A 23,195-nucleotide genomic window follows, 5' to 3' on the forward strand; every position below is an offset into this window, starting at 1 on the left:
CAATATGTAAGACAAAAATAAGGCAAAAATATAAAAAAATTGAAATGGAACAGAAATGAGACGAAAATAAAATAAAAATAATCTAAAATGGAAAAATAATACAAATAGAAGAGGTAGAAACGAGATGAATATGAGAAAAAATTGAACCCAAAATGAGACCAATGTGAGAAACAAATTATGCAAGCATGAGAATCAGGAAACAAAAAAAAATGGTTCAAAAAATATGACAAAAATGAGACGAGGTAGAAACGAGAATAATATGAGAAAAAAATGGAACAAAAATTAATCAAAGATAAGTGAAGCTTAAATAGGAACATAACAAAAATAAGGCTGAAATCCAACAAGCTAGGACAAAAATGAGACAAAATGAGACTAAAAGTAGGCAAAGAATAAACAAATCTGAAATAAAATAAGTCTTAAATGAAACAGGAAGGTGGCACTATTTGTGACTTTTTTTTTTTTTTAGGATTATGAGGCACAATGACTATAAAATTCCGACAAATTGAGATAAAAATGCGACCAAATTAAAGTAAAAATGAGGCACGAATGAAATAAAATAAAAATATGTCAAAAGGGGTGTTATTTGCGATTCACATATATAGGCGGTAGTATTGACAATTATTAGTTTTGCATTGTAAGACAAATGTCAAGGCAAAAATTGGAAAAGGCAAATCAACCGCATTAGGCAAAAAGGAAACGAAATTGAGATAGCAATTAGACATAAATAATATAAATATGAGGCAGAAATAGAGCAAAATGAGAAAACCATGAGAAGTAAGTAAGACAAACAGGAGGATAATGATTCAAAAAATGAGGCCAAAATTAGAATATATAAATTGAATATTGTAACAAGAAATAATCAAATCAAATAATAAATAAAATAAAAATACAATAGAAATTATAAATGAAAATGAAAATTAGATACAAATATCACCCCTCATTAATACTGTAAAGTTAGATGAGACTGAAGGAAATAAACAATAAACAATAAACAATAAACAATAAACAATAAACAATAAACAATAAACAATAAACAATAAACAATAAACAATAAACAATAAACAATAAACAATAAACAATAAACAATAAACAATAAACAATAAACAATAAACAATAAACAATAAACAATAAACAATAAACAATAAACAATAAACAATAAACAATAAACAATAAACAATAAACAATAAACAATAAACAATAAACAATAAACAATAAACAATAAACAATAAACAATAAACAATAAACAATAAACAATAAACAATAAACAATAAACAATAAACAATAAACAATAAACAATAAACAATAAACAATAAACAATAAACAATAAACAATAAACAATAAACAATAAACAATAAACAATAAACAATAAACAATAAACAATAAACAATAAACAATAAACAATAAACAATAAACAATAAACAATAAACAATAAACAATAAACAATAAACAATAAACAATAAACAATAAACAATAAACAATAAACAATAAACAATAAACAATAAACAATAAACAATAAACAATAAACAATAAACAATAAACAATAAACAATAAACAATAAACAATAAACAATAAACAATAAACAATAAACAATAAACAATAAACAATAAACAATAAACAATAAACAATAAACAATAAACGATAAACAATAAACAATAAACAATAAACAATAAACAATAAACAATAAACAATAAACAATAAACAATAAACAATATGAAACTGAAACAGAACTAGTACAAAAGTGGGTCAATAAGGAGACGAGGTGACTGTAAGTTAAGTATGAGACAATGAGAGAGGAGACAGAATTCAGACATAGTAAAACGTGTTTAAAATTAACCCATAACTGAAATTACCATAATTTAACCTATTAGTTATTTATTGGTCAAAACACCGCTAAAGTTATAAATATGATAAAGAGATAAAGGAAAAAATTTGTAAAAACTAGACTTAAATGGGATAAAAATGAAACAGAGCTAGGGCAAAAAGGTAAAAATGAGACAACTATTTGAAAGCAAAGACAAGCATGAAACAAAAATGAATAATAACTCTGCCATGTCAAATAAATGTTGTATGAACAAAAAAATGAATAAAAATTTTTAACAAAAATTCACTGAAAATGAGACTAACTGAGATATAGAAGAGTCTAAAATGAGCCAGAGAAATAGACTTAATGAGAACTAAACTAAAAAGGACACAAAAATGAGGCAGACTGTGACAAATTGAGACTGAAAAGAAACGGAAATGGAACGAAAATGGAATAAAAATACGACAAATAGAGACTAAAATATGATAAACAAGAAAAAAACAGGAGCAAAAATCTATCAAAGATCAGAGAGATTACGAACGACAGAAATGAGGCAAAAAACAGACAAGTTAAAATAGAAATTAGACAAAATAAAATTGAAATGAGACTAAAAAAAGTGAAAATAAAACAAATGTGTGAAAAAATGATTCTACAGTGAAACAGAAATGTAGCCGAATTTCTTAAAGAAGTTATTGTAAAACCAAACAAATAAGGATAAAAATGAGACAATATTGTTATTAATTGATAGACAAATTTGACAAATGATATAAATAAATAACAAAATGAAGTAAAAATGGCATAAAAAATGAGACCAAATGAATGTAGAACTACATAGAAATGAAACAAATACTAGGCAAAGCAGTATAAATGAAAAAAAAAATGAGACAAAAATTTAAACAATAAGACAAATCGAGATGAAATTGAAACGGAAAATCAATAACAATGAAGCAGAAATTAAAATTAATATAAGACATGTCAGAAATACACCAAAGCGTGCCAAAAAGGATACAATACACAAGACGAATATGAAGCAACAAGTAGACAAATTGATACATCATAATGAGACATAATGAAATCAAAATTAAACATAAATAAAATAAAACTGAACAAAATGAGACAAAAATAGCCCATAATTAGACAAAATAATACACACATGGAACAGAAAGGAGGTGAAGAACTAATTTTTCAAATATGTCAATAATCTGATATTTTTGACTCACATTTTTAGGTGGTAATATTGATAATCATTGGTTTTGCATTAGGAGTCAAAAAAAGGAATATTGCATGACAAAATTAAGTACAAGATCAGACAAACTGAGACTAAAATATGATAGAATTGCGATGAAATAATGTAAAAATAAGGAGAAAATTAAACATTTTGAAATAAATAATAGCGAGCCAAACATGAATGGAATATGAATTGAAAATGAGAGAAAAATAAAACAAAAAATAAACCAATCGAGGTACAAATAAGTCAAAAAAGTTTGATTAGAGTATAACATCAATGCGGCGGTATTAACGAATGCTAGATTAGGACAATGCCATTAAATGACACTAAAAGTATGACAATAATGAGTTAAACATCATAAAAAGGGAGTCTGAAATGAGAGGGAAATTGTCTCATTTCTTCAATCAAATAAAAATAAAACAAATGTAGTCTTAAGTGAAATAAAAAAAAAGTAAGTTTAAATGAGTTGGAACTAAGACAAAATGAGCTTAGAACGGCAAACTTTACCATTGTTTATTAGCATTATGAGACAAAATGACTGAAAAAATAATGAAGCAAAACTCAGCAAATTAAGACAAAAAGGAACCAAAACATCGAAATAGAGATGACACAAAAATGAGACCGTAATAAGATAAATATGAGCCCAAAATTGAAACAATTAAGAGAAAAACATGGAACAAAATTAATCAAAAAATGATGGTGAAGTGGCTATTATCAGTTTTGTGTTATATGATAAATAATAAGGCCATATTGAGACAAAAAAGGGCGAAAATCAAGCAAATTGAGACAAGAAGGAGACGAAATTGAGATACAAATGAGACAAAAATGGAGCAAAAAAAAAAGAAAATAATAAAAACAAGACAACAAGAAAAGAAATGCAAAACATAAATGAAACTAAAATGAAAGCAAATATGTCTCCCATTTTTTGACATTTTTGATATTTTTCTTACTTTTATTTAGTCGCATTTTAATTCAATTTTGTCGTTATTGTCATATTTTCTCTTATCTCACATTTGGCTTATGTGTGTCTCATTGATAAATCAATTTCGTTTCATTTTGTGTTATTTTGTCTACTGTTTGCCTCGCTTTCATCTAATAATCGTCCTAATTGGCCCTAATTGACAAACCTGTCAAATAATGTGATATTTTCGATTCGCGTGTATACCCGGACGAACTTATACGATTCGCATAGATTCTCTAGGATTCCTCACATTGGATTCGTGAGCGTCCTTGAAAATGATTCCTGAAAAAAGAATCCTCAGGAATGCCCTGTATATGGCTCTAGGATTCTTGAATGAGAATCCTGAGTGGGAATCCTCCGGATCGTGTTTGCGATTCCTTTCACGATTTTGTCACCGAGTTAAAGGTATCCTGGGGATTCTTACTCAGAATTCTCTGCGTGTTAGTAAGGGTAGGCAGCAGTATTGACGTTTATTATTTTGCGTTATGAAATATTAAAATTAATCAAAAATGAGATATCGCTGAGGCAAAAATCAAATAAAAATGGTTTTATTATGAGTCAAATGTGAAATGAAAAAAAATGAGACGATATTAACAATAAAGTGCATCAAAATGAAATAGAAATGAGACAAAAATAAACCAAATTACGATAAAAAGGGAAGGAAAACACCAAAGCTCTCAAAAATTTTGATATTTGCTTCAAATTCTTATATTTAGGTGACAATTTTAATGATTATTAGTTTAAACATTGTGGTCCCCGTGGCTCTGTGGTTAGCGATGTCGGTCGGCTAGCTCTCGAGTCGAGGATCTTTTCGAACTAGAAATTTTCTCGACTCAGCACTGGGGCACGGTGTATCGTTGTACTTATCCTACACATACAAAATGTGCCAAAAACAATATCGATAACGAATTCTCTCAACTAATCTAGTTGATCGAGACCGCTATTAACCCCAAGGCTAAGCGTGCGATATTGTTTTTTAGTTTAAACTCATATTTTGCACTTAGGTAATTGATTCATAGATACGCAGACAAAGCTAAGGAACAGATTTGAAAACCTCAATTTGATATAAAGAATTGATAAAAACTTACTCAGCTGGTACCTACTTCAAAATAGACTTCAGGTCATTTGGCGACACAGAATGCACCACGCGTAGAACACTTTTTCACAGCGCGAAACACTCAGACAGTCAATAAAGTTATATTAGCAATGACTGTTGCTTTCTTTCTTAGTTTCATTTTTTTTTCTTCTGTCTCGCTCCGTCTTGTGAATCAGTTCAGCTAGTAAACGTGGCACATGGCAGTAGAAGCCATTTTTTCCACTCGACAAACGCCAGTAAAAAGTTGACTCTTAACATTCAATTAGGTGCTTTGATTGTTATGGTTATGGTCGTCTAGTACGGCTACTTTGATTGTACATTCTTTCTCGCTCGCAGTTATCGTGCTCTTACGTGGATCGGGTACGACAATGACAATTTTTTCCTCAAAAATAAATGCTGCAGCTCATTATTTTATGCACTTAACAAGAAAGGGATTATGTGAAGAAAAAAAAAAAACAAGAAAGGGACCGTTGAACAATGTGGTAACAGTTTACGACAATGACTTTACCTTTTTATACTCCAAACATGCTAATGGATTCCTGAAAGTTTTGTTGAATTTATCACTACCCACGAACTGCGTTTCGGTCCATCTAGCGAGGCAATCGGTTTTAACGATCAATCGCTTAAGGTCACTGCATTTCGACTGTGATTATTGTTCATTTGGTCGCTGTCTCGGGCAACTTTCAGCTTTATAGTACCTCAATAAAAGTTAACTGGTTTCTCATTTACTCACCTTTTTATTTTCTCTCTCTCTCTCTCTCTTCCGCAGGGTCCAACTGGTCCACCTGGCAAGAACGGTCTTCCGGTATGTATACCCTTTGGGTGCAGCATCTTGGCCGGCATGTTATAAATACCGGGTCCATAAATAATAATTACGACCTTTAAGGAAGCATCAAAGCAAGCTGGAAAAACAAACATATCATATTTTAGACCGCTCACGCCTTCGGCCAATCCCTTGGACAACGAACCACACCGCACGCTGTCTCACACACACAATCTATCTCTTTTTCCCTTTCTCCATCACTCTTTCTCTCCTCCAGTGCCTTACCAACCGCACCGAAAAGCTGGCAAGCATAAAAGAGAAATGATCATCGATTTAATATTATTTTGACACCCAGCATCGCAGGCAGCAATTGTTTTCGTTCGTTTGTACGTGAACAAAATAAATATACCTAGATATTTTATCGCTCGTATCGGACTGTTATTTCAGTTGTTGCCGCGTGTAAAACATGTCCGTGCAGATAATTAATCTACCCGTGGCACCAAGGACAAAGGATTATCGTTTTAATGATTCCACTTTTCTCCACCCCCGTCGTTCGCTTCGTTCCTATCACCGATTGAATATTTCTTTACATGATTTATTTTTTTTTCGGATTAAATTATTGTTTAATTTTATTATGATAGCCGTGAAACGTCGATCGAAAACGACGCCTGCTAGATCTGACCCAGGCGTTACCTTATGGTTATATTTTAATTACCTACCTCGTATTCATTCCCAAACCCAGCAACCCTTTCGGCAGATGCAAAATGCAACAGTTCAGGTGGGTGCGCTTGGCTCGTGTTCCAAAGCGAAAGAGAGAGGGATAGAGAAAGCGAACAAATCAATCCGAACCCGCGGGCAAATCTACCGCGGCGCGCACCGTCTGTCCTCCAACCGAGAGGATAATATCATTAAATTCATTCATAATTGCATTTTTTTTCTCGTTTTCTTCCATCTCTTTTCCGACTATTTTCCTACGTGGAATGTAAATAACAACTACCCGAAATGCACGTTTATTGCATGTGCACTGTAAAATTACACCCAACTGCATCGCATCGCATGGAATACCGATGGACGCCAACAATCACGACAGGGTCTGAAGGGATCCAAGGGAGACCGTGGTTCAATGGTAAGATATTTTTTCATGTCTATCAGGGGGAATTTTGACACTAATCGTCTCACTGTCCTCGACCTCGAATGGCATTGGATTGGGTGTAAACATTTTCGTTAAAATGGGATTATGAAGCGTGTGGTCACACAAGTCCGAGTGATGAGAGATTCGCCCAGAAAACATGGAAACATGGGAACCTCAATTTGTATGAACCCACTTTTTGTTGACCCATATATATTCATGCATTGCCCATTTGATTTTAGGTAACAACTAATATTTTGTATACAGTCATACCACGATATAAGGCAACGTCGATATAACGTAACTCGATATAACGTAACTTTTACCTCGATATAAAGTAACTTTTTAGAATGTATTGAAATTGAAAATAAATGATACAGCAACTGTTTTTGGGCCAAAAAGTGCTTCAAAAAATATTTGTAGTAAGTTTTGAAACCATTTTTCCAAAATGGGCATAAGGAAGGTTTAAAAATATTGATAGGTGATGGGAAATAGGTTTAGGCGTCTCTGTGAGTAACCACCAACAGTCTTGCATCAATTAAAAAAATATTTTGCTTGTTTAATATTGTCCTAACTGAGCATAAGAATGGTTTAAAATACTTATAGGTGATTGGAAATAGGTTTCCACGCATCTTTGAGTAACCTCTTGTATCAATTCAAAAAATATTTTTTTTTGCTTCTGAAAAAGAAAATTTTTGCTTCGAAATAAAAATTAAGTTACCTCATATCGCGGTATGACTGTACTTCCGATTGATGTTCATCCTGACATTTCCGACAATTTTGACACATTTGAGATTGTTGAAGCTGGAGTTATTGACATTTTTCGCTTATTCTAAATTTTTTTGACATTTTTAATATTTTTGATATTTTTGACATTATTGAAATTTTTGACATTTTTGACATTTATGACATTTATGACATTTTTTACCTTTTTTACATTTTAGACATTTTGGAAATTTTTGACATTTTCAACCATTTTGACAATTTTGAAATTTTTGACTTTTATACTATTCTGCATAGGGGAACTGCTCCATTATTCATCTCAGCCCGTATATTCATCTCTTTCAACATGTAAACACAATTGAAAACAGAAAAAAAACGCATATTTTCTTCTTAAACCAATCTGGATTCTTAAACCATGGAATGGATTCTTCTTAATTCACTTTAGATTCCTCATAAAGTATAATCCTCAAAAACTCACTTAAAAGTACTAAATTTGATATTATAGTCGGGCATCTGCACTCGAAAACTAATTTAATTCAATCACCTACCTCAGAAAACAAAATCCACGCATTGTTCTATACGGTTACAACGGGACTCGTTCAGCAGCCAACCAAAGTTTTTTTCATCACTAGCGGACCACTTTTTATTTTAATCACTAAACAAAATCACTCACTACACTAAGAATACTTTCATATTTTAAATGTTCATCTCAAATTTTCTAAAGCAAGCTTGAATTAGCAGAAATATATGAGATGAATTTCTACAATTCCTAAATTTCAACTGTATGTATTCTCATCTGTTTTCACTGCGTTGAAGAAAATCAATATTTGCCAAATCAGTTTCTGTTTATACGGAAAAATCATACTGAAAATGTTGAATTATTCCGACATAATTGACATAAATCAACATCACTGTAGTGGTTACCTAGGTTACCTATTTTGCACGTAAACAACTGCAGCGGATATCTAGGTAACTACTACGACGGGCTGCGGCTACGTTCATTCATTATAATGTGATTCATTCATGATTAACAGGGTGATGAATATGGGGGCATCGTGAGATGAATAATTGAGCAGTGATTCAAGTTTTGTGATGGATATGGAAGCGCTGTGAAAAATGGTTTGTTTTACAAAATTTAAGATAAATCTAGCTAATTTTACTAAATATACAATGCTAAACGATTCCACAAGAGTACGTAAGCATATTTAGCTTATTTGTTCAATGATTTCGTGAAAATTTGGTGTTTAATCCGTGCATTCTTCGTGAATATCGGCTTAATGAGATGAATAATGGAGCAGTTCCCCTAAATAGGGCAACCATTTTAATCAACTCTTTTTTATCTGATTAAAACATTACACGAATGTTCCTAATGTTTTTTTTTTGTGAAAGAAAAAAAAATGAAAAATCTTAAAACTTAATTATATTAAAGCCCCTTACTATGACAACTTTAAAATGGTTTTCTGATTATGAATAAATGAGAAGAAAAATCCTAAACAGTGGAAAAATATTAAACCAGAACGGTTGAACTAATTCTTCGTCAAAATTGTTCTTCAACTGTGCCAAATATATGACATCGATCAAACGAATGGTTCTGGTTCTGAAAATATTTTTATTATTATAATCTTTACTCGGTTCAAGACATATTGCCCTTACATATTGCCTTTACTAATTTACTGAGCCTTTTATGGATGAAAATATTTCAGGAGAGAGCCAGAACGGGTTGCAAATAATAATTTTAACAATGCTATTTTAAACACAGTGCAGTGGCTTCTCTGTACGATTTTTTTAGTATTTTGATGCAAAACCAAGTTTTCCTGAGTTAGGATCCATTACACCATAAAAAGTAACATTGGCACCATTTTGAATTTTTGAGAAATCGTTTTTTTTTACCGTTTGTCATGATCCTCCCACTTAAAAAAGCAGACGATGAATTTCACCTATCGGAAATTGATGTCCAGCACGAAATGAACGCAGCAAGCAGGCGGTGCAGCGTAGGTGATAGAATGAGAGATTTCGAAAAAAGACGTAATGTGTTGGATGGGAAAAATGGTTCACTATAGTGAGCGGATCAGAGCGGTTCCGCTTACTTAGGTGAACTAGTTCTTTTTAACAGCTCACTCGCTCTTTTCGTTCATACTTAATTTTTGTTGACTATCAGTGTAGCGAATTATCAGACACCGCAAGCGAAAGCCATATGAAAGCTTTACACCCGATTTGCCAGACGCAAGGCCGCGCGCAAAACTACAATAGAACTCCCAAAAACAAGCTGCCATCAAATGTCTGCTCTGCTATGCATATCCCATCACCCATCCACCAGCCAGCCGCAAGAGCTTGCAAAAAATCAACTTGTCACAATTCATACACAGGTACCTACACGGGTTGACTTACGCCGAGTACGCACACGAATGGATGTGGAACGAAAAGAACGAAAGAACTGATTCACTGATCTTCTGGCAATCCGCTCGCAGGCTGATCAGAAGACTCAGTTCTTTGAAAGAGCGAAATCTTTCGATGGCTCTTCTGTTCAGCTCGCAGGAAATCCGCTCGCGATCAGATAATTTCGATCTTTTAACAAACTGAATTTCTGATCAGCTCGCGAGCGGATTGTCTGAACAGATTCAAAAGATCAGTGAACCAGTTCTTTCGCTCTTTTCGTTCCACTTTTGCCATCCTTTCGTGTGCGTTCTCGGCATTAGCCATCCCGTGTGCCTATGTGTGAACTGTGGCAAGTAGATTTTGTTTTTTATTCCCGCGGCTGGTGGATGGTTATACATAGGACAGGTGGCAGCTTTTTTTGGGAGTTTTATTGAAGTGTCGCACTCCGCTTTGCGCTTGGGGTGTAAAGCATTCCAATGGCTCTTGCTTGCGGTGTCTGATCAACAAAATCAGCTATCAGTTATTTGCTTGAAGTAAGGGGTGAGATACCGCTTTTTAATGAGGAACGATAGATCACTCACTCACTTTGAAGAACCAGCTCTTTAGATCAGTTCGTGAGCGGATTGCCCACCTCTAATCAGGAGAGCTAGCCAAGCACGCTGGTTTCAAAGCTAAAGCTGAAATAAAACTATTACGGAATACACTAGCTCGAAGTGAATTGTTCCATTCCTTCCGCCAAGCACGAATTACAATCGGCCCTTCTCAGGACCACAAAGACATTTTTGAAGCAATGTTTATCTCACCTTGAAAGTTATGCATTGTGTAAAATAGTACTGAAAGTCCTTTAAATAGACTTCGCTCGCTGAAAGCGGTAATATTTTAACTACCGAATTATTTTTCATAAATTATAAATCTGTGATTGAGCCATTTAGTAAAATGTAACAGGAATTAAACCACCAGCTTCTTGCAACGACACAATTCGGAAAAATCGTTTGATAATAATTAAGAGCAGTTCCACAAAAAATGTCCAAGTTTTAACTTTTTTTTTTTCAATTGTTATTTTTGATTCGGTTGGAACTTTGCATAGACGTTTCTATTGGCAAAGTATACCATTTTGTGCTATTGGCTAAATTTTTCGGAACACGACTCATTTTTGAGAAGCTATTGAAAAATGCTATTTTGAGAAGGTATTGATGATTGCAAATATTTTTAGGGCTAAAACGGTTTGTTTGATCGGTGTGACGTCTTTGGCAAAGTTTTAAATAATAGTTTTGTTTTTCGCAAATAAAAAATACACTCTAGAAAAAAATATTTTTTTTTTAAAGTTCAAAGAAAAATTAAAAATTAATTATCTAAAAAACTCCTTTTTTAAAAATCTTTTTTTTCGAACTACAAAAGACTATCTAAGCAATGCAACCGATTCGATCATGGAGAGATCCCAAAAAAGCAACAGTTGTAAACTTTTTTATGGAAGGACTAAATTATTATCTACAACTTTTTCAAAGAGACTATGCCAATCAAATAAACCTTTTTGACTGTAAACATATATTTAATTCGCTCTGGAGGTTCTACTGGAAATAAAAAATATTTCTACATCCAGAACGGTCTGAATGATTGGCATAGTGTCTTCGGCAAATTTGTAGATAACAATTTCGTCCTCCAAAAAAAAATATGCCACTTGAAAAAAAAAATTAATAAAACATTTCTTTTTCTTTTAAAAATCATGATTTTTTTCTTGATTTCCCCATGATCGGACCGGATGCATTGTTTAGGTAATCTTTTGTAGTTCAAAAGTCCAAAAAATTAAGCCAATAGCACAAAATGGCATCTTTTACCTATAGAAACGTTTATGCAAAGTTTCAGCAAAATCAAAAATGGTCGATTAAATCGGTTGCCCGTTTTTCGTGGAATTACTTGTAACAAAAATGCTGCAAATGCTAACACGCAATAGCCAGAAACTTAACAGACTCTCCGGGTGCAACTATTGTGATATTACCAAAGGCACTTCTTAGCGCCCCGAAATCATTTCTTCGAAGTTGTTAAACAACTTCGGAGGAACTGAGTTCTGTTTTGAACAAAGTAAATTCTTTCAAAAATAACTCTTTTTTATCTCTATTCGCAACGATTTAGTGTGTGACAGGAAAAAAATACTGACTCGGTTATAAACAAACTCGATAATTATATACAACTTTAGACACGATGATAAACAGTAGGAAACATTTTTTTTTTTCAATTTCAAATTTATCTAAAGTAAAAATGTCGTAAGAAAATGTTCATAAAATACTGGCAAAGCGTTAAGGTTATGAAAAATTTCACGAAGGAGAGGGGGGTTCGAAAATATTCGTGCTTCGTTATTAAAGGATGTTTCCCATATAATTCATAAAAAAATGAACAATATGAATAAATGGAAAAAAAATTAAGACCAATTCAAAAGAATAAAAAATGTAAAAATGCATCGACCATCTTCGATCTTAACCAAAATTTCAAATTTTGGGCTGAAACTTGTAAAAACAAACTTTGTACCAATTAGTGGACCCCTCGGCGAATGATACTGTCTTGCTTTTTGCGAATTCTTAAAAACAACTTTTCAATTTGCAGATTTCTTGGAACCATAAAGAGCTACAAGAGATCTTACCATTCCATTTCAAAGGGTTTTAGGTGTAGAATCGAACTACGTAAACTTTTTTTTTTGCCGCATGGCGAACATTACGTTTTTGCGATTTAAAATTTAATTTGCAAGTATCTCAAAAAGCCGTCCTTTTTTTTCTTTATTTTAACCACATCAATGTGTTCATCAGACGATTTTACATAGAAATCACTTATCATAGGCAAAACAAAAAGAATGCTGCAATTGTAATAATTGTAATGCTTATGTAATCGAGAGTATGTTTCTCAAAAGGAGCGTCTATTAATGATGTAACGCGTAGTTGGCTACACTTTTTGTATCAATCTTCAAACTCTTCGGGTTTTCATATTAGAAAAAACATCCTTCCTCTCCAGAGTTATGTTATTTATGACATTTTCCCAACAGACAAATAATCATGTTTTTCCTGATTCAATAACTCAATCAATCGAATTGATATGATTTCAAAATTGTAAACATTGTGTTTCCTTAGTGGCTAACTAGTCTCATGCCATCATGATTCAAAATTAACGAAGGGGCTTTTTGAGAAAAATGAAAATTAGGTTTCGAATGATAAAAAACGTAATGTTGGCTATACTGCAGATCCGAGTCAATTACGTAGTTTGATTCAACATCTGAAACCCCTTAAAAATGAAATATTGAGGTCACATGCAGCTCTTCAGGGTCCCGAAATATTTGCTAATTAAAAAAAGTTGTTTTTTTTTCTCAAATTCGCTAAAAGTGAACAGTCCTGTTTGCCGATGGGTCCACCAATCAGTACAAAACTCTGGATTTATAAGTTCCAGTCCAGAATACATCCACTTACAAATTTTGTTTGCAATCGGAGGTGGTCGATGCATATCCTCGGACACTAGAGATAACTTACATCATACGAAAAAATAGGTTAAAAAAATTAAAAAATCAAAAGGGTTGGGTGCAAAGCCACAATCGCAAGATTGACGTAAAACCACATAAAGTTGTTTGTTACATTACTTGCATTGTTGTATCCGAGAGTGATTAGTCACAGAAACTTTTATCTAAAACTAATAAAATAACTCTCTAAAAGTATTGTTTCTAGAGAAAAAAGCATTTGATGACCAAATATCAACTTATATGAGAATTGCCTGTTTATTAAGGACCGTTCTAGTAGCAGGCTTTGTTTTGCTCTTCTTTATCTTAAAGAGAAAGAGTTTTCTTCCCTCTTAACAACTGCGAGCTTACATTCAATGTGCATCACACCATCTGCTGTAGAGAGAGCGCAGAGTGATAGTTTCTCTGACGAAAAAACGCTCCTAATTTGACAGAGCAAAAATCCAGTGAAACTCTTGTGAATTGCTCATCCGCGCACGCAAGAAAAATGAAATAAATTGCTCGGCGACCAACTGAGCATTGCGTTCTCATCGCTCTGGGGTGCGGCAAAAACAGTATTAAATCGAACTTTCTGCAGAATACGCACCCATGGTGAGTCGTGAATCTTCCTATAAAATTAAATTCGAAAACGGTTAGGATGTGGCTTCAATGTGAACCTAAATGTTTTGATATTTGGCCAACTTCTCTTCTAGTACAGTCAGGTTTTTTTTACGCGGTTTTTTTATACGCGGTTTTTTTACGAGGTTTTTTTACGCGGATTTTTGAATTAACGCGGTTTTTTTACGCGGATTTTTGAATTAACGCGTTTTTTTTACGCGGATTTTTGAATTAACGCGGTTTTTTTTACACGATACCGCGCTAATTCAAAAAAAATTTCACGAATTTCCGAATTAACGTGGGTTTGGAACCAGAAACGTTTAAGTGTTTATCTAGTAAAAGACTTAGTCCAAAAAATACTCTCCGCCCACAGAAAGATCCGGAATGACCGTCAAAGAGGACAATTAAATACTGTATTAAATGCTGGTTCTAGAGTTTCTCGGGTTTTTTCTAAAGCCCTTCTTGCTGGACTACTTTACGCGGATTTGAAAAAAAACGTGGTTTTTTTTACGCGGATTTTTGAATTAACGCGGTTTTTTTTTACGCGGATTTATGAATTAGCGCGGTTTTTTTTACGCGGATTTTCGAATTAACGCGGTTTTTTTTACGAGGTACGTATCCCCCGCGTAAAAAAACCTGACTGTAAAGGAGAAGCTAACGAAAACTACTCCCTCTTAAACTGAGAGATACAAATAAATGTTTATAATGATGATAAAGAGTGAAAAGGAACTCTGCGACTGAAATACTCTACGCCCAAATGTGGATAATTACTCACTCTGTGTGAGAGAAAGTCTAGTTCTCCAAGGGGTTTGGCAGGTAGAAAAGGAAATTTGGGCAAAAATCAAGAGAACGGAAGAAGCCTGCTTAGTAGTGATTTGTTTAGGCAGAAGCAGATTCCTATATAGCCCAAAGAGTGCATTCTCGGTTTACTTGTTATATAATTCTGTCGACCGTGTTAGGAAAAGCGGGTTCAATCGAAATCTGCGCTTCAAGGTTTAACCATTTTCAATAGCACGGTGTTTGCTTATTAATGCTTCAAATTTTTATGGTATGATTATGTGTTTTAGTGTCATATCGAAGCAACATTTCATTACGCTGATGTTGGGTGTTGCATATTGCCGAAAGAAAAGAAAATTTAGTTCGTTCCGAGACATGGAAATGATGCCGAATTTATAAATGTCTTTTATCAACGCATTTTGATAGGCGAGGATTTAGGCAAATAGTCGCGATTCGAGAATAGTTTTTTGGAAATGAATTTGGTTTGGAATATAATAGCATTCGTGGCCTCTGCCATCTTCCATCTGCACTTCTTCCGTACAAAAAGCAAGTGTGCTTTAGTTGTCCACGATCATGGACCAAGCTTCGTGGCCTTAGAGGGCTGCAGTATAATCAAAATTTTGTAGATAGTCAACTTCGTTCCGCGTCGAATTTTATTCGAGCAGTGCGTCCTCCGGGGTCTAAAAATAGGCACGATTTTCCGCCATAGGACCTCGAAGAATTTCTCTGCTAATGTCCTTCTCGGTAATCACCAGTTAGCCTAGGTGCACGCAATTGCCAACTACCTCGATTTCATCCCCGCTAGGCTGAATCTGTGGTCGGAGATTAACACGGTCTTCTCTGGGATCATTTGTAAGCTTCTGTTCCCGTTTAAGGAAATATCCATATTGAGTGGTATTCGATAATTTTGGGATGTTTTCCAGAGAGCAGAAGTCGTCATCTTAGATTTCAAAAAGGCCTAATTTCTGGCCTCTGGGTATCATTCTGATTCCGGAAATTCTCATCTTGGGTAGTATTTGGCCATTTTGGTCTGTTATTAAGAAACCATAAGTTGCCATCTTAGAATTCAAAATAGTCTCTGGGGGCAATTCTTGGCTCTTGGGCATCATTTCGATCATTTTAAGCTATTTTACGGAAAATTTGTTTCAAATATGTGTTTTACTTGGACAGAATCCTTCTCTTGCAGAGAAGACAGAGGTGTCGTACCACCATAGGAATATTTCCTGCTCCCAAAAGCATTTACATGCCAAATTTGGTTTAATTTGCGAGTCGTTGAATGCAGTAAGAGCATCACAAACATAGTTGGGTTGGATTTACGTCACGATGAGTAGAAATGGCGGTTGCGTTTTCGTGTATTATTGACGCTATTTTTTGCACTTTTGATAAAATTTCTTTGCCTATAGGTCCGGTTTGGTGTGTTCTATCGTTTAATCGCAAAAAACACAAATCGGCCACTTTGGCGCTTACGTCAGTCTGCGAAATTACGGCAGTACTGATACCCGCTACTGCACACCGTGATAGTGATCGAAATTATTTTGACCCCAAAAAATAGATTTTGGAACCATAGTACCATCAGAAAAGTTGATCCATTAATTATTCTTCTTTTTATAGAAGTTGCAAGTTTGTGATTAATCTACTTAACAGTGAGATGCGAATATGACTTTTTTCATTTTTGCATATAAAAATTCACTTTGTTCGGCAAAGTTGTTGCACATTTTTTAAAACACAACTATGTCAAAGGTATCATACCTTTATCTGCCTTTTAAATGGACTTTTGTGGAGTTTTCTACAGACTGTTATTAAAAATCCATTTTTTAATATAACATTTAGTAGGGATTTTCTACAATTTTTCAATGTTCTACACTGTTGTTTGCTATCACAAAATGAACAATTTCATCGAAGAAAGTTTATTTTTATCTCTCATATTTCTTCGGTTATTGACGATTTTTATTGAAACAATGCACTAATTTACTAACAGATATCTTTCAAATCTGCAAATATCTGCAGACTGAACCTTTTCTATAGTTAAGTATAAGTAAAACATCATTTAATTCAGATATAGGCATTTGTCTCTCGTTGTCTCCTGTGCAGATATTTGTAAGAAAATAAGTGCATTATTTTAATAAAAATCTTCAATAACTAAATAAACTTAAGAGATAAAAAAAAACTTTGTTAGGTGAACTTGTGTGTTTTATGATAGTTAACAACATTGTAGAGCATTGAGAAATTTTAGAAAATCGCTATGAAAAGTTATATTAAAAAAAAAATTATTTCAAGGAGAACTCTAGAGAAAACTTCACAATAGTTCATTTAAATTAGCAGTTATAAGTATAGTGTCTTCGACAAAGTTGTTTCTTACAAAATGTGCTAGAACTTTGCTCAGCAAAGTAGATTTTTATATGCAAAAATGAGAAAAAACACTCATTTCTCACTTTTAGGTAGATTAATAACATAATTCTAACTTCTACAAAATGAAGAATAATTAATAAAACAACTTTACTGAAGACACTACGTCTCCAAAATCATTACTTTTATGAGTTAAGAATAATTAGTGTAAAATAGCACATTATTAGTAATCTATAAAAAAGTCCACAAAAATTCCTTTTAAATAGATCGATACAAGTATGTTGTCTTCCGCAAAGTTTTTTCTTTTAAAATTTGCAAAATTTACAAAATGAGCAAAGCAAAATTTATTCCTCACTGTTGAGTGAGTTAATCATGGAATTGCAACTTCTACAACATGGAGAATAATCAATGGAACAACTTTGCTGAAGACGTTACGGCTCTTAAATCAATGTGTTTGGGTCATAATAATTTCGATCACGTTTTTGCAGCTTTGGAAACAGTGTGTACTACTTAGTTAGGACCGTCCTAGTTGCCATCCATTAGTAAACAGATTGGTTTTTGAGCAGAAGCTTAACGTACTCGGTAAGAGAAGAGACTTTCTTTTGATTTCCATAGGACAATCCTGTCACCAAGCGTCAAATACTTGAATTTAATATCAAGCTGTCACTTGTGTCTGTCAATATTCAACATTCAAGAGTGATACGAGTTGCTATCGTAGAGAGAAGCTATGACTTAAAATGTTACAGTTGGTCCTGTAGTACAAGTAGTCTTCAGGCCTGACCTTTCATCGTCCCCTTAGATCATTGGATGAAATGGAGCGTTTTTCGATATCAACCAAAGGATTCAAACCCTCCTAATGTGCCCCAACTAAGAAAGAATCTATTCCAACAATTTTGCTGCAAGTGACAAATCAAAATTGTTATAAAAGACGGTGGAGCAGCGGAAAAAACTTCCAACATCTTGTTTTCTAACAGGTATGGCTGAAGTCCCAGCTCACTGCCGTGAAGTATCAAAGAAGAATGTGAGTATATTTTTGCAAACTTGTTAATAGCTGAAACTGGAGAATAAAACAAACCAAATGATTTTATATTGCATAGCTTTTTATATACTTCTTGGGTATACACATTTTTAACAAGAACGTTATGTAGTCCAAAATTGCATTCCCGGTTTTCTTGGTATATAATTCAGTCGAACGCGCTAGAGAAAGCGAGCATCAAGCGACCAATAAGCAAAAACACAAACAAAAGATCGATTCGGCGTTCAGGGTTACAAGTAAAAAAAAAATACACCGATTAAAATTTTTCTTTACGTTCCACTGTGAATTCATGAAAAATAACTACAGATATAATTTTTTTTGGGAATGTGTTTTCTGTCTCTTAGGAGTTTAATCGAAATTCAAATTATTCATATTTATTCAAAACAACAAAACATTAATGTACAAATAAAACAAATATTATTAACCGATGACACAGGATGATTCAAGTTCTCTTGTTATTTCTTTACACACTGCAAGAAAGCAGACAACACATACAATATTAAAAGTGAAAGTACGCTACCAGCACATGCACAACTAGCTATTAGCAGTGCCCGAACGACAGAAGGTGAACACGCCACATCCGGACAGAATCACTAACATGTCCGGACCTGTTCAGTAGTGCTACAGACATGCCTGTATGACGGTGCTTCCCACTCAGACGGGAGATCCAAATCTGTTGGTTCGTTCGCTATGGAAGGCTGCAATACGTACCACAGATCAAACCAGCAGTTACATGCAACGACACTACTCAGGTAAATCATTTGATAATTATGTTAAAAGAAAAGCTATCAGAAACAACGAGAAAACGAGTACTATCCCGTCCCAATGATCAGAAAATTTACAAACATGCGAGTACCACTATTGTGAGAACACCAATGGCACTTCTTAGCGCCTAGAAATTTATTAGAAGTTGTAAACAGCATGGGTGGTACTGAATGTTACTTTGTAAAAGGAAATTGCTTCAAGCATAATTCTTATCATCATTGCTAGCATCGGTTTGGCGAGTGGCTGAGAAAGTATTTATTACTTCAATGTAATAATTCGGATACACTACAAATGCGATTTCTTAAGCATAAGATTGAACGATCCGATTTGTACTTGAAATAGGATATATGATTTTTGGAAAATGTTAACTATTGTGGTTCTGCACATTTCGATTTTAAAATTTCACCGTAAAACTTTGATGATACAAAGGACTATAATACATATATTGTTATAATTGACTTTATATAGATGATAAAGGTGTTCTGGTTGAAGCAAACCTTTTGCGCCTCTGCAAACAAATAACACCAATGAATTGCAATATATTCTACAATATAAGAAAATTAGGATTTAGTTTCGATACTTTTTTTACACACGGTAATCAGGTCTGTAAAAAGAAGTGCCTGACATCCGGTAATTTTTGTCTGAAGAGCAACCGTATATACTGATTGACAAAAGATAACCCAGATTTGCGTTACAAACAACAAATTAAAATTTTTTAATTAAAAAAATCCTATTTATTTTGTTATTTGTCTTTCTCTGAGCGGAACCTGGAAGATTATGATTAAGATGGACAAAAATTTGAACTTATATAGGTATCAGCGAAATAAACTGAACACTGCAAACAGTGTACATGAACCTTGCGTCTGTCCACCATCAAGTAGAAGGTGCTTCAACTTTTTAGTATGCGAGCAGAATATCTTTTAACACGCGAACCATATTAAAAAATTCAACAATTAACACTAATGAGGACAGAATATTCGACATGACTGACGTCCCGGTTAGAAACAAATTCTTCGGTCGAACACAAAAGTTTCACCGTCACACCGATCAATAAAGACGTTCTGGCTCTAAAAATATTTATAACCAATAATACCATTTTTAAATGAACTTTTCTCAAAAATTAGTCGTGATTCAAAAAAAGCCCACAAGAACATCTGTGCGAAGTTTCAAACAGGTCAAAAACGGTCGATGAAAATGGTTGCCTTATTTTTTTCGAAATGGGTCCTCTGCTATACACATCTATGATGCTCCGAAATAAACAAATTGTACGTTACGTTCATTATTTTAGGCTACAATTGTATGCAAATATTTTCATCAAATTATGATTCAAAAGCGTACCAACATAATTGCAAACTTTCGATAGATTTCTCACACATTTGTTAATAATCGGATAAAATTCAATAATTGTAATCTGGATCACCACTTTGATTGTTGGCGCCCTGTAGAGTTTTCTGTTCCAGTATCCAAATATACTTCCGGATTGTTTCGTAACTGAAACAGGTTTTCGGTTGGACAGATTTCAATCCCTTCGCACCTTTCGGAATATAATCACCGGTTCTATTAGATTTACACCGCCGAAGAGATTAACCCACATTTGTTCGCTTCAACCGGGAGATCAAATCGAACTGTTTTAAGGCGATTATAAACTTTAAACCGAGCCGTTCTCACCGGTTTCAAATGTTGGAGGACTGGATATAACAGTGATCCAAACAAATACACCGCTACAGGCTGGAGAGAAATATAAACACCAACTCAGCCGCAGCGTAAAAGTGATTGCTCTAAATAAATCGTGTACTTTGTGTAAATAACGCTAACACTAAATTCTGAAATTGGTGCTGAGCTTGCATTTCGGCAAGAAATTTTCAATCCAGTATCGACGATCTATCGCATCAGATCGGGTCCACGCCAGCAGGGAGGGGAAAATTAACTGAAAGCATCCCGTTGTTTCCACGTTGGAAAAGTCAAAACAACCGATCGTTTATTTATTATTAGAGTGAATGATTTCAAAATAGACTCTGTTTGCTACTTACACAAACTGCTCTGGCGGAAGTTAACTCAGCTGATCTGAGCAGAGGAATTGAACAAGATAAAGTATTTCAGACTGCATACAAATAACAATACCAATCCATAGTTTCTAATTTGCAATCGCTGTCCTGTCACCATTTTGTCCAGCAACATATTTTCAATGAATAAATAATTTATCGCCATTCGAAATCCGCGAGGACATGTGTGCGGAACGACAAAAATTTACGCGCAGTTCTCCCTCCCATTTCCAAACCCAAAACACGTGTGGGGGGAATTATTAGAAACCGTATGGCATTCGGAAACTGTGACCATATTTCCCGCACGATTCGGTTCCCATTAGTTTTTCGCTGTCAACGCGCAATTTATTCCGCTTTTTTTTTGTAAAACCGATTGCGATATGCCAACACTCCAGTAGAGGACCAAGAGGGCCTAAGCCAAGCACATGGTGTTGATACTTCCGAAAAACTAGAGAAAAAAAACCGTAACTTACTGCTATCATCTCCTGCTGGGCAAACTAGGGCCATCAATCCTGGTGTCACTGCACGCTAGTTATGAGAGTTTTCAATTTAAAACTACACCGCAACGGATTTTATTATTCAGGATTGAAACGTGAACATGTGACACGGCCAGTGGATAGTGTCATACGAGAGATACGTTTTAATGTTTCGTTTCTTTTTTTCTGTGCCCAAGTGTTGAAAGTTTTGTCTGTCGATGAGAGATTTCATACACGCAATGTCCGACCGACGGCGGCTGGAGTGAACCAATTTGTATTCCGAGCTCTATGTGTCACCAAGAGCACGGAGGATCGCGAAACAGAACGGTTGGTAGTGCAAAGCTGCTGATTGCAGCGCTTTGGGGTCGTCATTTTAGATTTTTTTTTATTTCAATTTTTGCAAAACATGCTGAAAATTGTGATTTTTGAAACGAAATTCGAAATTCTAAAATGATCGGAAAACTATATTGATTCCAAAACGTTCTGAAGTGATTCACATAACATTTTATAATTATTCGGAATGGTTCTACAATGGTGATAAAATGATATTGAGTTCATTCCTCAACAACTTAATGGTTTTGCTCGACATTTCTAATCTTTTTGACATATATAGCATATATATGTACTTTATTAAGAAGTGTAACTTTCTACTTCTACTGTCACAGTTCCATTTTCGTAGCCCAATTTGCGTTCACGTCAATTTTTAGTATTTTCATCAATTAGAAAGAGAGTAAGAAAAATTTATTGAAGACATTAAAAATTATGTAAATAAATTTTTTGGAGATCACTATGCGTTTTATTGGAAAAAATCCTTAAAAAATGCTTGAAGGAGATGGATATATTTAGTTATTTAGATTTTAAATTGATTCTTGCGAGATTTTGAAACAATCCGGATTTTTTTTGTAAATAAAAAGATTCCGAAATGATTTCAAAATCATCGTAATAATTTAGTGAAATAATCCTGGAAAGATTCCGAGATGCTTCTAATATTATCTCACAATAATACGGAAATCATTCTAAAGTGATGTTTGAAGTAATTCGAATATGATTTCAAAATTATTTGAAAATAATACAAAATAGTTTAAAAATGGTTTTGAAATGATTCTAAACTCAAATGATTTTGCTATGAGTCTCAAATTATTCAAGAAAGATTCCAAAATCGATTTGTTAATGATAAGCTTAAAAAGCATCTCGACAAGGAATGAAAAAGATATATTTTCCCCTGAAGATGTCACTGATCAGTGATGAAACGTCGTATAGTATGAATTAAGTTGTTCTACTTCTTTGAGATTGCTCAACCGAAATTACACCTAACGCAAAATAAAATTGAAAATATTTTAAAATAATTTTGATGTTTTTCAATATATGAGAAAACAATTCTCAAAGGCTTCTAAAATGATTCTAAAATTATTCTTGAGTCATCCAAAAAATGATTTAAAATTGATTCCAAAAATATTTTTTTTATAATTACTATTATAATTTTTAAATGGTTCTTAATAATTATAAAATCAAGAATAAGGGTTAACTCATAAATAATACAAAAATCGTTGGAAATAATTACGAACGGTTTGTAAAATAATTCCAAC

The 23,195-nt window shown here is 33.7% G+C and overlaps 1 protein-coding gene across 15 annotated transcripts in view; it reads left to right on the forward strand.

The window, feature by feature from the left end:
* The window catches only part of LOC129718367 (collagen alpha chain CG42342), a 373,251-nt gene that overhangs the window by 176,539 nt on the left and 173,517 nt on the right, over positions 1–23,195 (forward strand). For 13 of the 15 annotated variants that reach the window (XM_055669088.1, XM_055669087.1, XM_055669090.1 and 10 more), the window contains 2 exons: positions 5,856–5,891; positions 6,940–6,975. In XM_055669088.1, coding sequence (XP_055525063.1) covers positions 5,856–5,891; positions 6,940–6,975 — 72 coding nt within the window. The remainder of the gene's footprint in view (positions 1–5,855; positions 5,892–6,939; positions 6,976–23,195) is intronic. The other 2 variants (XM_055669095.1, XM_055669094.1) reach the window with 1 other exon arrangement.

This window comes from Wyeomyia smithii, chromosome 1 (genome assembly GCF_029784165.1).
Source record: "Wyeomyia smithii strain HCP4-BCI-WySm-NY-G18 chromosome 1, ASM2978416v1, whole genome shotgun sequence".
Taxonomy (NCBI): Eukaryota; Metazoa; Arthropoda; class Insecta; order Diptera; family Culicidae; genus Wyeomyia; species Wyeomyia smithii.